General features: G+C 39.8%; 2 protein-coding genes across 11 annotated transcripts in view; both read right to left on the minus strand.

Moving 5' to 3' along the window:
- TTC39A (tetratricopeptide repeat domain 39A) overlaps positions 1 to 6,376 on the minus strand; it is a 44,068-nt gene extending 37,692 nt beyond the window's left edge. For both annotated transcript variants that reach the window (XR_007890078.1, XM_051625411.1), the window contains exon 1: positions 6,227 to 6,376. Coding sequence is in view for 1 of the 2 variants with exons in the window: in XM_051625411.1 (XP_051481371.1) it covers positions 6,227 to 6,267 (41 nt within the window). In the remaining variant the exon portion in view is untranslated. The remainder of the gene's footprint in view (positions 1 to 6,226) is intronic.
- Positions 6,377 to 7,222: 846 nt separating this feature from the next.
- The window catches only part of EPS15 (epidermal growth factor receptor pathway substrate 15), a 67,815-nt gene continuing 59,378 nt past the window's right edge, over positions 7,223 to 15,659 (minus strand). For 6 of the 9 annotated variants that reach the window (XM_051625194.1, XM_051625193.1, XM_051625191.1 and 3 more), the window contains 2 exons: positions 13,913 to 14,091; positions 7,223 to 12,032 (listed from right to left, as the gene is read on the minus strand). In XM_051625194.1, the coding sequence (XP_051481154.1) occupies positions 11,886 to 12,032; positions 13,913 to 14,091 (326 nt within the window). In that variant the 3' untranslated portion in view covers positions 7,223 to 11,885. Of the gene's footprint in view, positions 12,033 to 13,912; positions 14,092 to 14,257; positions 15,336 to 15,659 lie in introns of those variants that run through there. The other 3 variants (XM_051625195.1, XM_051625198.1, XM_051625197.1) reach the window with 3 other exon arrangements.

Below are 15,659 nucleotides of genomic sequence, written 5' to 3' on the forward strand. Positions count from 1 at the left end.
TCAAACATCATAACTACAGTGTATCCTCTGACTCAAGGCAAGACCTGATCTTGTTCCCCTGCATCTCCATTGTCTCTACTTGGAGTGCAATTACTCAGGACATCCTAGGCAACGCCCGTTTTTCTTAAGCATCAAATCCTTCTTATGCCAACAGCATAATATATATAAGCAGAACTAGGCAAAATTAGATTTCTGAATATTAATAAAAAGTAAAGCACTTTCAAAAGTAAAGAATCATTGTGTTTTCCATGGGCAAAAGGGTGGGGGCTTTAGTGGTGGAAGGAAGACTTTTTCGAGCAAGGAAGTTACTGTATTTCTGCATAAATTTTATTTCACTGTGTGCATGATATTGACTGGTTTCTTACACTAAGTTTGCAGCACATATGTTTTATGATTTGTTATTAGGTTTCACGGATTTCATTAATAAAACCGATCTTCAACCTTGTATTCTACAAAATACAAAAATATGTAACACGACTGACTCATTTTACCTCAGGAATTAATGGAATTTTAAAAAATAGCTAAAACTTAAATTTGAGCCTTTATAGTAATGCTTTTAATATTAATTCAAGAGCTCCTTCAGTATTGTAAAACACTGAATGCAAGTTGAACCAGTCTGCCAAATCTACACCATCTGCATCAGCCAGTTGAGGTAGTGTACATGGGTAAGTTAATTTAGAGGAAGAGAATAAAACACAAAGAGTCAAGCACAATTGAGCTAAATCAGTACTTGATAAGAAACCACCTGAGAAAATATCAAATGCTGGTGATTCATAGTTGACTCTTCTCTCCATGATTAGGAGACTTGGAGCAGCAAGAAGCAGAAGCAGACCATGTTTTCCAAAACACAGACTAGCTCCAAACATGTAAAGCAAGTGAGATGCAAGATCAAAGAAAAGCATCTAAAGGAAAGATTATATTCCTATTCCAAATAAACTTCACAGCTAAATCTCTGTGATCACACTAGGGTCCTTCTATCTCAAGGGCTTGAGCAGCACCAGTGAAATCTGACTCAGTACTAACACTGCTTCCAGCCTACTCATAAACATCAACAAAGCTACTCTAGCGCATACCAGCCTGGGTATTTTTACAGCTTTTTTAAGCTACCTCCATCATCACTGAATATACCTTGCAGCACACCTTACTACTGTGATGGTGGAAAGCTCACTACATACACATGAACAACAATTAGCTTTCCGTTCTGTCTTTACTAAGAGATTTAGAGGGTTGCTTCTAACCACATAGAAAAAAAAAAAAAAAAAGTGGTAAATTCTTAAACAATCTTTTTATAGAGTATGAAGTGGAAATAGAAGATTAGTCTCATGTACCTAAAGCAGCCTCATTTTTTCCTAAGAGAAAGGAGTAGTAAAACTATGTTTCTCCCTACAAACGCTGTGCCACTTGGGCTACCAAAGGTTGGTCAGTGCTAACATGTCAAACCATTCACAGATGTGAGGAGCACCCCGAAATACTGAAATGCAAAGGTCTGCGTTTCAGTTCTTAACGAAAAAAAGAAATATCTGAAGATACCTCCAACTTCTGATCACAACCTGGCTTGCTGAGACACAGGCCAGCATGTGTGGCAGGTACTGTCACTGACACGGGTGTCCTTCTCATTGCAATCTTTTCAAAAATATCACTGATTCTTGCCCTGACACCGCATAACGGTGAATAATCACAGAAACTTTACAAGGAGTATCAGAATACACCTGGGGTTACTTTCTTTAGCCTTTTCAAGTTTGCCTAGTCATTCCTGAATTGATGACCACATCTTTCCTAAATAGATGACTGCTTTGAGCACCATCAGGTTACAAACATTCTGAGCCCAGACTGAAAATATCTCTACATTCAAGGAAAACAAAACGCACATCACTTAGGAAATTCTTTTCCTCTTTCGCAAACGTTTCCAAAACCACATGAGATCAGAAATAATCTCAGATGAATGGCTCTCTCATTACCATGAAAAGGAGAAGCATTAAGCAGTTCTCCCAATAAATTGTTACTATTCAGTTTTCAGACAATACAGAAACTTCTTCGCAATTCAAAAGCAAATAAGTTAATGCAAGAAATTTAGTTCTACTGTATCCTTTCCTGTTCTGTGTGCCAAGCTAGTAACACCTCAGCAGTTCTCTTTTTGTCTTCTTGAACACGTTTCTGGCCTGTGACTAAGACTCCTCAGCGCAGCAGAAATGCCATTACTTCTAACAACAACAAAGCAACTGGAAAGATTTCAAGATCCGTGTTCTCCAAATATTCTGTGTAGAGACACGAAAGTGATGCAATTCTAAAAATTCAGGAGATCTTAGTCAGTAGTTCAAGATGTACATGGAGTATGACAGTTTATTTTTGAGGTTAACTCAGCTCTGAAACCAAGTTCTTGATAGCAAAGGTCTTTTGTTAAAGATACTCAAGCTTTTGACCGTTCTGTTTCAACAAAAGCCCACAAAACAAAGAGTTGTGGCAAAACAGCCAAGAGAGCAGAACAAAGTCCAGGGAATCAGTAGACTTGTGTTCTGCCCTTGGTGCCACCACTGTTTAACTTGCACCAAGCAGGATCTAGGTTGCATTGCATTCATAGTTCTCATCCTGTATCTGAATGGGCAAACAATGCAATAAATTCATTAAGATAGGTTTGGTCAGACAAATAAAACGTGTTGGTGTCATTTGTGCAGCTCCCTTTCCGTGTTGTACTGCCATGACTGCTCACAGAGGGCTACACACACATTGTGGGTGATTATTCCCAGTTAGTAGAACTGCCTGCACCTAAGAGAAAGAAAGAAAAAACCAAAAAGCAACAGATAGAACATAGTCTGGCAAACTGCAAATTATCACCCCAAGCATCCTGGAACCTCCATAACCTATTGGAATGTCCACAGAAATTAGCTCACACAGGGTCAAAATTAAGATAAAACAAATACATCCAGCATTAAAAAAAATTACAAGAACGCTGCAATTAAGAGTAACTTTCATCATAAATCAGTCTGTACTGATGATTAGTAAGTTTTAACAGCTCTTCTTTTTCAATTTAAATTCTCTACAATCTTTGTCACTTTGAAGGACAGATGTAATTCATATCTTGCCTTTATGGCTTGTTAAGATTTCTAAGGCCTTTAGGTAACCTTCCAATACATCGTCATTTGCACTTCTGTCCAAGTCCTCTAACTTCTCCTAGTTCTATTGCCTCTGTCAATCTACACTTCTAACACTCAATTTTTAAAGGTCTAAACCGGGTCATACTAAAACTAAGGAGAAATCAACAGCAGCTGCACTAGACCATTGTCTTGCAAAGGTGTTGAGCACTTTTAGATACACTACACTTCTTTCTGCCTTCAGGGCGAGGATGAACATGGAGGGGATGAAACACACATTTTGGCCCAAAAGGCATTTCCCAGCAGTACTTAATCTGAGCTGAAATGTTTATTGATTTTGGTATTTTGTTTTGTTTGGGTTTTTGGTGTTGTTTTTTTTTTTGCATTAAATCTATGCAAAACATCTTAAAAATAAATTACTCTGTGATATGTTTTATTGCAACTTCCAAAAAAAAAAATCATGATTTTGTTTAAATTCCATTGCTGAACAGTACTTCATGTTCTCCTAAAGAGTTGCTTTGCTTTTAATCATTGCTTTACATGAAATTTCAGATTATGTTTCCGTGAGAGCTTCCAACAAACTGACTTCGTAACTCAGAAGTCATGTGGAAAACATACCTCACAGTACCTTGACCAATAACAATGCCACTGGCTCTCCAATTAAATTCAAGCATAGCCCTTCAGTACACCTTTATAACTCTCTTGAACCTGCCTATTGAATTAATGCTGGAGAATAGAAGTACCAGTTTCAAGCTGCCTTGGCAGTCAGTATTTCTAAAGCTATTTTGAAGAGTTATTCTTAGGAATAATGGTTTCAAGAAACAGCTATGATTATCTCCATTTCAGAGTGGAAAAACAACTTAGGCTGGATACCTGAGGATTTAAAAAAACAAAAATCCCAAACGAAACAAAATCCCCACAAACAAATAAATTAAAAAAAACCAGCAAAGCCAACAGAAAAACCCAAACCAGCAAAAAACCCCAACAAACCACCATCAAAAAAAAAAAACAAACCCAAAAACTAAAAACAAGAAAAGCTAATTCTGAACTCAGAAGTAGAACAGTCTGGGATCCTTCTGGCATCACTAGCTCAATGCGAAAACATTTTCTAGGAGCTTCACTAGGATTTTAAAGGAGTATTTTAAGTAAAATGTGAACTACAGTAAGGAAATAGTAATAATAAAAGACAAAATAGCAAAAATCCTGACAGATATGTTTTCAGCACTTTGTAGTCCAGTACCCAAAACATCTGCAGTACTTTATATCCCGGTGCAATGACACACTGAAATATGAAAGCTGGTTCCAGGAGACAGAGCCACAGAAAGTTGACCAGGACTCAACACCAAGGTTCTCCAGCACCCTCAGCAAGTATCTGGGACAATCTGTCCAATCTAGCAAAATTAATCAAACTCCTTCCTGCTTCTGAACATTTTTGCAGACATTCTTCTGTGCCCTGGTAAGTCACTGATGTGCAGTGCATCACAATAGCAATCACTAAGCCTTTGCTGCTACCATTGCCAAGGCAAACACAGGACTGGGAGGTCCTATAGAGATGTCATCTAAAATCACTGCTGCAAACGTTTGCCCCACCTTCCCACTCCAGAGGGTAAAAGGAAAATTTAAAAATTGTTGATCCATTATAGGGATATCAAGGGAAAGTGCGGCAACAAAAATGTACAAGGCTATTACAAACACTAATACACATAATTCTGATCATTAACTGGGCTAAGAGACTCCGTATTTTTTAATCCTATGGGACTTCGCTGCTTCCACTGTCACTAGACCAGCTACCTCCACTCTGTAGTAACTCAAATGTTAATACAGATGCCATCAAAAATGAGCACTGCTGTGTATCTTATCTAATCTAGATTCCAGGAAATGCTTTCTGTCATGGTTTCTCCAGACCAATTTAAAATCTTGGGCTGATGTTTGCTATTTTCAACATTAAGACACAGGGCAAGCACCGAGCAAAACACCACTTCTAGCATGTCACAAAGAGCCATTAAGGGACCCTGTACCACTCTTCTAAGCAAAGAAATGGTTTCCTGACCGCTCAAACGACTGCACTCTTAGAAGCTTCTACTCCTGCATAGATTATAAAGCAGATTATCTCAAGTTCTATGTCAAATAGGGAATCCACAAACAGGCCTTTAAGGCAGCCATGTCTGAAATGCAAGCTGTCATCATCACTGGGTAAGAATGCTATTTGCACACTGATTCAGCTGGTGAAGAAACAACTCCCTCACACGCACACAATGGAAGTTTATGTATTTTAGGGGCAGTGGGAGTGCACACGTGGAAAGGAGAAAGGGAAGTTATCCACCTGCAGGCTGCTCCTAAGGGCGGCCATGAAGGCATTGGGTTACAGCGTAATTAGCGCCAGCGTTTCACTGTCAAGGCCTGTTCCAAGCTGTGCAAACAGCTGCTCAAGGACTTGGGTCTTCCACACTCTTCCGTAGACTTCTGAGAGGTGACAACCACTCTTAAAACACCACTTTGAAGACCAAAGTTAACTTGTATTTAACTACCGAAGGGCTGCAGCACAAGTGTGTAACGGGATCAAGACAATGCTGTTGTCCAAGGAAAGACAAGAAACAAAATAGCACCCCTGAAAGTGCCAAAACCAGTTTCTGCCCGCTCGGGGGCTGGGTTCAGGTGGGTAAGAGGACACACAGGCGGAGAGAGCGGCTCGCCCAGAGCTGAGGCGGGCGGGCCCGCTCCGGGGATCCGGCCCCGAGCCCGGAGAGGGGACGGGAAGGGCAGGAGCCACCGACTCCCCACGGCCCGTCCGCACTCATTCAGAAAGGTAACGACCTCGATGTACGGCGTGGGGCCAAGGCGGGCTGCTTACCCGGGCGACCAGCCGTGCTCGCCCCTCTCCGCCGGGGCAGCCTGCTCTGCCCTCCTGCAGCCAGACCCTGCGCTCCGGCCGGCACCGGGACGGCTGTGCCGCCACCGCGGGCCCCCGCTACCCCCCGGGACGGAGCCCTCCCGAAGCCTCGGGAGAGGCAGTGCTGCTGGCGGGGGGCAGCCCAGCCGCCCGGCCGGGGGCTGCGGGCGCTGCCCGTGGCGGGAGAGCCGCCGCTGCCCCGCGGCCTGAGGTAACGCCCGGGCCCCCGCCCGCCTCAGCCCCGTACCGGGCGCCGCCGCTCCCGCTCTGCGCCGCGCGGGGCTCCATGGAGGCGTCGCGAAGGGCGTCCCGGGCTCCAGGAGCTGCGTGCAGGGAGGCCGGAGCCTCGGGCCGGCGCTGCTGCTGCTGTGGCTGCTGCTGCTGGTGCTTCCCGGCGCGGACGGCAGCCGCAGCCGCCTCGCATGGTGTGAACCGGCGGCAGCAGCGCCGGGGCCTCGGCGCATGTTCGGGCAGGGCCGGGCCGAGGGGCCGCCCCTCAGGTGAGCGGCTGCGGCAGCGCCCGCCCCGCCGCTGGCAGCGCGGCCCGGCCCGGCCCGGCCCCGGGCGATAAACCCTCCCCGAGAGGGGGGACGGGCCCCTGGGGGCTGGAGCGGGGCGCGGGGCCGCTGCCCGGGGGGGTGAAGCTGCAGCGGCTGTGCGAGGCGGCGGGGAGGAGGCCGGGGGCCAGGCTCGCCCCCACCTGAGCGGAAACCATGCCTGATTAATCCCTCTCGAGGGGAAAAAAAAGAAAGAACAGCAAAAAACCCAACCCAACCCAAACCGGGAGGAAGATGTAATTCGCGTTTGACCAAGTCTGGAAGCAGGCAGCAGTCTCCTCGAGCCTGCTCCCAAGAAAGCGTCCGCCGGGGTCTGCCCTCTGCCCCAACCCTAATGGTCGGTCAGCGGTAGAAAAGGCACACCCAGAGTGCTCACCTTTCAGATGTACCCGTTTATGAACGACTTATTGAAAATGCAGAGTTAAAAATAAAGCTGAACCGATTGAAATTACAAAGATACGCAATACGGGAAAGAATAAATTGTTTAACTTGGCCGTGAATCTAATCCTATCAAATCATGCAGCTTCAGGGTTAGAGGGATCAGAAGAGATTAAGGAGTTTGTGGAAGGGAAGGCACAGGGGGAAAGAAGGCAAAGGTGCACCTGGCCGAGGGAGTGGCAGGACAAACAGAAGGACTTGGTTGACATAAAGAAACAATGGGCACATTAATGAGAACAGTGGATGTATAAGGTTAATAAAAGAAAGAATTTATTAGCTGAACGCCAACAATGTGGTTCGTGCTGTGTAGGAGAGGTAGGTGACAGGCTGCCTGATACTCCAGTGCACAGGGTGCAGCTGTTTCAAGAGAGAAGCTAAGACAATTGAAGAGATTGTGTGTGATCAATTTGAGCCGGATTCTTTAGTCTGACAACAGGCAAAAATTCATTATTGTCTTAGCTAGATCAAACATTTTAGATCAATGACAGAAGTAAAGACGAGTGACAAGCACCTTTACAGAGGTATTTTGGTACAGATGCAAACTCACAGCATAAAATACCTGCCACATACATTTAGTTTGAATTGTGAAGGTTCTACATTCCAGCTCACAACCTTCATAATGGAGAGGCTTCCCATGTAGTTCTGCACTTTAGACACAGCCCATATTCAATAGCAAGTCACATTTAACCTAAATAACATTTTTATTAATAACAACCCCATAATATGCTCTAAAATTGTTTATCACAGCTTTTAGAAATTCGATGTTGCAGGGACAAAGTTGAAAAAGCTAAAACTGGGCAAATTTGCATCATTAGCTTTACTGCCATTTTAATCACTTGTTCTCCTGGGCATATTGTTTTGTTTGTAAATAGAAGGTTTTGTGCTTTTAGTATCTGACAGTCTTAACAGAATAAATATTGAATCTGTCCCCACACAAAATCAGCGTGAGTGGATCAGGATGAATCCTTAAAAAATCCTTGGACACTGTCAGATACAAACCTGAAAAATCTGACAGTTTGCAGACAGTGCAACAAGGATCTCTTGCTGGACAATGCCAGCTGTGACAGACACCCAAAGTTAAAAATTTCACCCTGCATTATCAGCAATCTAAATCCTCAAGAAAATATATTGTTCCAAGCAGCATTTTTATCTTCAGTTATTTGTATAGTCCTGAACGGCAATTGGCTGCTCTTGCTAATAGAGAAAACATCCCTCCTACCTATAGGATACAAAGAAGTAGAATGGGATAAAATTCATTTTACTCTGCACAAGATTGTCTTTCTAAATTACAGCAGTTATGAAACACACTATCAGACTCATTGTCCTTTAGAAAACAGGAAACAGATTAGCATTAAGAAGTGGTTTGTCCAAAATCACTTAACACATCAGCAAGAGATAACTAGAAACAACACCCTGACCTCTTAAATACACATCCAAACAATGCAGCATTTTTCCCCTCTTTCACCTAGCTTTAAAAGGTAATGCTTCTTGTTTCAGTTTAAGATATAAAGTCCCAGCAGCTGTAGATCTCTCAATTTTAGCACAACAAGAATTCTTAAGTATTCTGAGCAAGGAATAGCAATGCAGGTGGTATTATTTATGTGGGGTTTTTTGCTATTCATGTTTCTTTAACCAGACTGTGGATGAAAATAACTTCTGTTTCGGGATATTATTGACTTAGACCTGATGGCTTGTTATCTGACAAAATCACCTTGAAGATTCAGGCTAAAGCATGACTAAAACATTACAATACTGAAGTTCCAATTTTGCTAAATCTTCAAATTCTGAAACAGTCAATTTAAATAGCTAAATGACGCATTTGAGAAGCAAGTGGGGAAACAACAGTAGGCAAGACAGTTCCAACAGCTGGATGCTATTTCTGTGAAGAGGTGACATACAGCAGGTGGCAAAGGATGGCAAGGAAATCCATGTAAACCAAATAAACTGGTAAGCCCAATACTGAGGTATAACAACAGCTTTTAAGTATTAAGCGGAAGGGCTGGTATTCTCTGTCACATCAAGTCTCCTGGCTTAGAGTCCACTCTGCTAAAGCAGACAGCTTTCTAAAGAACTCAGTTCCAGTCAACCTGGTATATCAGGCATTAAATAAGCACCTTTATTTCCATTTTATTCCTTGTCAACATTTCACAGTGATAGAACAAACAACATGGATCCCCAGTACATTATTCCAATACAGTTTCCAGTTGCTTCAGATAATTGCATTGGAAATGTAACTGTCAAGTGGCCAATTCATCTGCTAAACATTAGATCTTCAGTCTTTTGAGTGCAATGGTATTCTGTGAATGCAACAGAAACTTTCACGTGGCAGAACTTCATAGTATAGGAAGTTAGAGAAAGAAGGTGAAAAGAGGGTATCAAATTATTTAAGATGATTAGCAACCATCTTCAGTTTCATGATAAAGAGCTAAATGGACTGCACACAACTTGGAGGGGAGAGAGAGGGTTGAAAGCAGCACAGTGAGAGGCTAAGAGTGTCCAAGCTGGAAACTTGACAGGGGACTTGGAAAAAAAAAACAAAACAGGACAGTCCACAGGAGGTTTAAAATAGTCCCAACAATATGTGTGAACCTGATATAATTAATGAAGATACTAGGTTGCTTAATCCAACTGATGTCCCAGTAAGGGAAAATAGACAAGGAGATTTGTGTCCCCTTAGGTGAGTGTAATAAAACCTGGCACTTCTGTAACAAAAGGATCAAAGACACGTGTAAATGGTTGCTGAACTCCTGAACCTCTGACCAAGCACTTGACACCTTCACATACAGCAGAGATGCTGAAAGACACATTTATAAGAATCATACATGCTGGGTCAAACTAAAGATTTCTTATGCCTTGTATGCTGACAACAGCCAGTAGAGGATGCTTACATATCCTCATAGATACATCTTAAGTATCTAAACATTTGGGCTCTGCAACCCTTTTGTGGGCAAAAACCCTTGGCCAAGAGTAGCCTGTGTTTTCTCTGAAGCTGCCACAACTCCTAATGAAGCAAGTGACAGCTGAGGTATTACTGTGAGCTTCAGGTAACCTCAATATTGAGGAAACTGCCTTCTGTGAAAATTAACCCACTCTCATGAGATTACAACTGGAACATTTTATATTCTTTGCATTACATTTATATGTTGCTTTACAGCTCACAGCACCTTTTGAAAAAATAGGCAGAGTTCATACTTATGTACTTAAACTTTATTTCTTCATAATTACAGGCTATTGTTAGAATTTTTAAACAAAATGGAAGTCTATAAATAGAGGCTAATCCCACCCAAACAGGTGGGATAAAGTAATAAAGTAATGCCATTTAGCTCACAGCAGTGGTTTGTTGGTAGTCTGAATAAAAGTACTATAGTCAGAGTCAGTAACATGAAATGTAACATCAAATGACTCAAAACTTTAAATTCCGTAAAGGAAAGCAGGAATATATATATATAATATATACATATAACATTGTGTTGGTCCACTGAGCATACATTTTTAACAAAAGATAAGAAACTATGTAATCCAGTTAAGCATATGATTTGCAAGATTAGTGTACACTCATTACAAAGATGTATAGATAAGTTATAAGTATTTAATACTTGCAAAATTTTAAGTTACTTTTGTTGAGCAGATGTTTAAATGCTCATTTCCCAGTGCAAAAATAAAAAACATCCCAGTCAGGTTACTTCTTTTTCCTGAAAAATTGAAAACTACCCTCAAAATCGTGCAACAGCAGCATTGATAGGTAATGGGAAGAGCTTAAATATACTGAAGCATGGCTGAGTTCTCCCCCTTCCCCCCAGTGCTGTGTGTTAAAACACTTCAATCTCCTGAATAGAAATACCACAGGTCAAAAGTGCAAGAAAAAAGAAAAAAAATCTCTTGATGTTTATGCTGCTGACATCCACTCTTCTTAGATAGGGCAAAAGGTTATTCTTTTTGGAATTATTTTAATGAAACCGATTCTCCAGAATAGTTATTTCAAAATGAACAATAAGTTATTTTCATTAAGTTATTTTCATTTAACATTCTATCAATCCTACTCTGACTCAGTGACCATAAAGAAATCATTCAGTTTAAGGTGCAACTATCAGTTGGCATTCAATAAATTACATTACAGGAAACAACTGTGGTTAAAAAAAAAAATAATAAATCAGACTACCTGTTTTTTCTTTCTAGTCTCAATCCTCTTTCAAATTGAACTTGCCAGTTCAGCTGCATATTTCACAGGCAAAAGTGGCTCAAATAGCAGTGGGGTCTCTAATTTGACAGTCCTCTTGGCCAACAGCAAATGCACATGAATCTTCAACCTAACTGCTTTATAAAACAAAACAACAGGTCTGTCTTAAAACCTGTGACCATGCAAGAAAAGTACTAGTTTCAGAAAGACACACTCTTTCTGACTTAAGACTCCATGAAGATTGTTGTGTTTGTTTTTTTTCAGATCCAAATGCAGAATCTTCAATGAAGAGAAAAATCTATATGCATACATAGAAAATGAAGCACTCCACAACTCTGGCATTACCAAAATCTCTTAAGAAGGATGAAAGGTTTCCAGTGACTAACTGTTTGATGGGAGCAGTCAGCCATGGCAGAATAATTGTTAGGTTCACTTTATGCTCAATTACCAACTGCTGACAGATTACAGTCAAACTACAATCTCACTACCTGCATTTTAAACTGATTTGCTTACAGCTGGGAAAAGTACTTTGTTCTTCTGAAAACGTGAGAGAAACTTAACAGTTATTCAAACAATAACCAAAAGGATTGAATTTAGCAGGAACATTCATACCACTTTCAGAAATTTAAAACCTTTCATAGTTTCTTGTATATATGTATCTTCTGATTAACATTTAAATAGGTTAGGTATTCAGGAAAAGGGACAAACAGTTGTCATAAGACTTATTCTAAACTTCATGCTTCTGATATTTCAGATTTACTGAGTGCAATAGCCAGTTCCAAGTCTTCTTGCTCTTGTTGTTTTAGTCTTGCCAATCTCTCTTTCTCTTCTCTCTCACTTTCCCTCTTAGCCCATTCAATCATGTCTTCCTCAGTAGAATACTGCATTTTTAAAAGACAAAATAAACCAGATTAATAATACAATTATAACCTTGGTTTAAGAGACAATTACAGTTTTTTTAAAAGTGTACACATTCTAGTCTTCAAATATTACTTGCTTTTTAATTTTAATACAGTATTAAGATGATCTTACAGTCTAAGGTTAAACTATTAAGAACTGCATAGAAACCATCCAATTGATGCATTTTTATGGAATATGCCACGCTTCAAAATTCGGTACTAAGTTTCAAAACAGTTACTGTGCAGAAAGTGCTATAATTTAAATTCAAATTATTTTGGGTTAGAAACAGCCTATACAAGAAAACATTTTAATAAATCAGGAAAACAGTTTGCAAAATACATTCCTATCCACACTGTCGGGCATCCTAATTTACCCTACTTTCATTAGGGATGATTTTTCCAGGTGACAATGACTGCAAAAATTAGCTGTAGAATGACTGATTTTAATTCTGCAAATGGAAAAGACTTCTGCCAAGAAACAGCAAAATAATAAGGTAACTGTACAGTTAGAAGCCTAGCAGCAATATAAAAAAAAAAAATTATCATTGTGGTACTACAGAAAAAAATAACAGATTTTTTCCATGTACACTGATGTGAACAGAACGTGAACAAAATTTCTGTGGTGCTACAATTATAAATGAGAGACAGTTAAGGATATTATCTCAAATAAAATACAAAAGATTGTGCTTATGTTTGTTTCTAGTCAGCATGCAGAAAAGCCAAGAGGTAGGTGAAGCCCATGTCTTGATGAATGTCCCAATGTTAAGTCTGAAAGGGTTGTCATAACCCACTCCAGCTAGTTTCTGCTTTGAGCTGCTTCTTTGGGAAATACCTATAGAAAAGCTTGAGTTTTCTCAATAGCTTACTTAGTATTTTCAGTAATTGAACCTGGAAAAGAATACTTTTTCCTTCATAAAGTAATTAACATTTTTGCTTTCTCCTCCACATTTCACACTGTCTCCTTCAAACTGGCTTCTCAGTCCCTCTAACTAGTAACAGTGGTAAAAATAACAGCATTTCAGAAATTATCATGCTACAAGACACATCAACCAGTGCAAGTCAATTTTGAGAGCCTGTCAATCCTCAAGTTTACTTCAATCAAGCACATGGTTTATTAGGCCTGAAAATTAAAAATGCAGTATGGTCAAGATACTGTAAATGCAAATTGCATTTAACAAGTATCAAGCTTTAAAGTGAGATGCCCTTCAAAACTCCTACTTGCAAAAGCTCAAAAAGAAAAATAAAAACATAGGCATGCACAAACCTTTAGATTTGCTTCTACTGCTTGGACACCACGACTTCTATGAAATGGATTTTGGTTATAAAGAGACACTCACTACTTTTGACTTTATTGTACATAAGGCTGGAATTGACCAGCCACTCAAAACTCACCAACTTATATTTCATTAACATACACAGTGATGAGGCTGTTTATCAGTATTTCAGAACACTGAAATGATAACCAAACAGTTCAGTGACAGCTAAATTAAAATCACACCTTTTAATTGGATAGTTATCAGTGTCCTTGTTATAGATAATTGAAATCTGCTGCATGCTCTGACAAAATGGATAATCCCTAGAACACAGATATTTTGGAAGTCCTATCTTCTAAAAGCTAGGAGGCCTCCATGAAAAAAACTCACAAAAACAGTGCCATTTAAACATTAACTACAACATTTTGCAGTATTTTGCTTTAGGACAGCCTCAGCAGTAACCTGATTTGAAATACTGGTTTAACTGGAAGCAGTATCCCTTTTGTACTTGGGATATGTTTTAATATTTTTAAATTAGACTGAAGACTTCAGTGTGAACAATTCAAAGCTGTCATTACACTGAAACAAATGTAAAAAGTGTTTACTCACAGTACTGAAGTTTGCAAAATTGTTGGGGTCAGTCTCTTTACTGATGCTGGTAGGAGCAAATGGATCACAGAATAGATCTGCTTCTTGTTCTTTGGGAATGTCTAGGGTGGGGAAAGGCTGAAATGGATCGCTCGGTTTAAAGGAATCTGAAGAGTCTATTTGATTGATAGGTCTTTTCCCTTAGATTAAAATGAATTTAAAATAAATTTAAGATAGCAGGTAACAAACATGCCAAAAATAGTTTAAAAAAGAAAAACAAATTCAATAGCTCCTTGGAATGCAACCACTTCTAGTAAACTAGTGGAGTTGCAATGACTTCAGAGGAAGGGTCGCCAATTTTAAAAATGAGGGTATGGTCCATAGTTTATTTAACAGTAATCAGGTAAAAAGGAACACATCTGATAATGCTTCGAGAACACAGTTACATACCAATTAAGTATTTTGGAAAAAGAATTTCTAAGAGTATTCCCTATTCTAACAGTACAGTATTTTTTCCTTCTGCTTATCAACTGTCCATGATAATTCCAGAAAGGCTCTTTTACTATTTGTTTGAATCAAGTTCACAGAATTTCATTTAGAGACCAGAAATTTATTTGTAAGTCTTCAAAACACCATATCCTCTCACTATGCTAACACCTAGAATTTCTGTAGTTTTTAAACTACCAGAATGAAGGAGCATGATAACAAGCAATCACAGCTTTAACTGTTCTATTAAACGTTGCCTAAGTAGCTGCAGATAGAACAGAATCAGGTACAAGCCCCTACTTATCTTGTCTTTTTTCATTTTAACCCCAGTCAGCTTTCAACACCCTGGAGGACATTAACCCAAGTACTTCCAAGAACAGTTAAGCTGGATTTCATACCACCATTCTCCTCATTGTTACTGCTTACAGAAAAGGTTTCATTGCAGGTTCCTGAACTCAACTAAGTAGGTTCTTCAAGTGGTTCAACACTTACAATGGTCATATTTTAAAACTTGCTTCTGTTGCAATTTCAAACTGCAGAATCAGACCAAAGTGCTTATTATTTCGTGTATCACTCTTGCAAGTTAGTCTAAAAATTCTTTCATAGACCAAGAGAGATTCTAGTTTGGCAAAGATTTAGAGAACACCCCTCCCCCCTAAAAAAATGTAATTTACTTAAGACAGTTCTCAGATAACTTTGCCATGATACTTCTTATTCACTGATGATGTTCTATTACTAGCAAATAACGCATGTCTACTTCTCAAAAAGTATGGGAGAAGCAGCTGCAAATGACATCCAGGGGGCTTGATTTCTACATGGGAAGGATTAATAATTGTAAGAATATGAAATACACAATCTCCAAATCTGCCAAAAAATAATGAAACAGGTACTTATCAGTATCTAGAAAGGCAGCAGATGTCAGAAGCAAGCAAAGAGGCCCTCTACACACTTCCCAGCACTGCAACAAATCAAGATTTTGGAGCATTTCCTTGAAAAAGCACTCCCTTGTTTTGAATCGAATCAAGGGACTAATTAAAAACAAACACACAGAAATATCTCAAATTTTTATTTCCCTTAGGAAAATAATTTATTTGGATTAGTTATCACGATGACCACGGTGTCATTTTTAATATGTGCAAATCAAAACAGGCAGGTTTTTTTCTAGTCACCTAAAGATGTTGCTGTTCTCCCCCTAGAAGCTTGCATTCTAAAAGTGGATCTGTAAACCATGTCACAGCTACTCTCATAAATGACATCAGAAATCCCTTTTTTTTGTTTTAAA

The sequence above is a fragment of the Apus apus genome, chromosome 7 (assembly GCF_020740795.1).
Source record: "Apus apus isolate bApuApu2 chromosome 7, bApuApu2.pri.cur, whole genome shotgun sequence".
NCBI lineage: Eukaryota > Metazoa > Chordata > Aves > Apodiformes > Apodidae > Apus > Apus apus.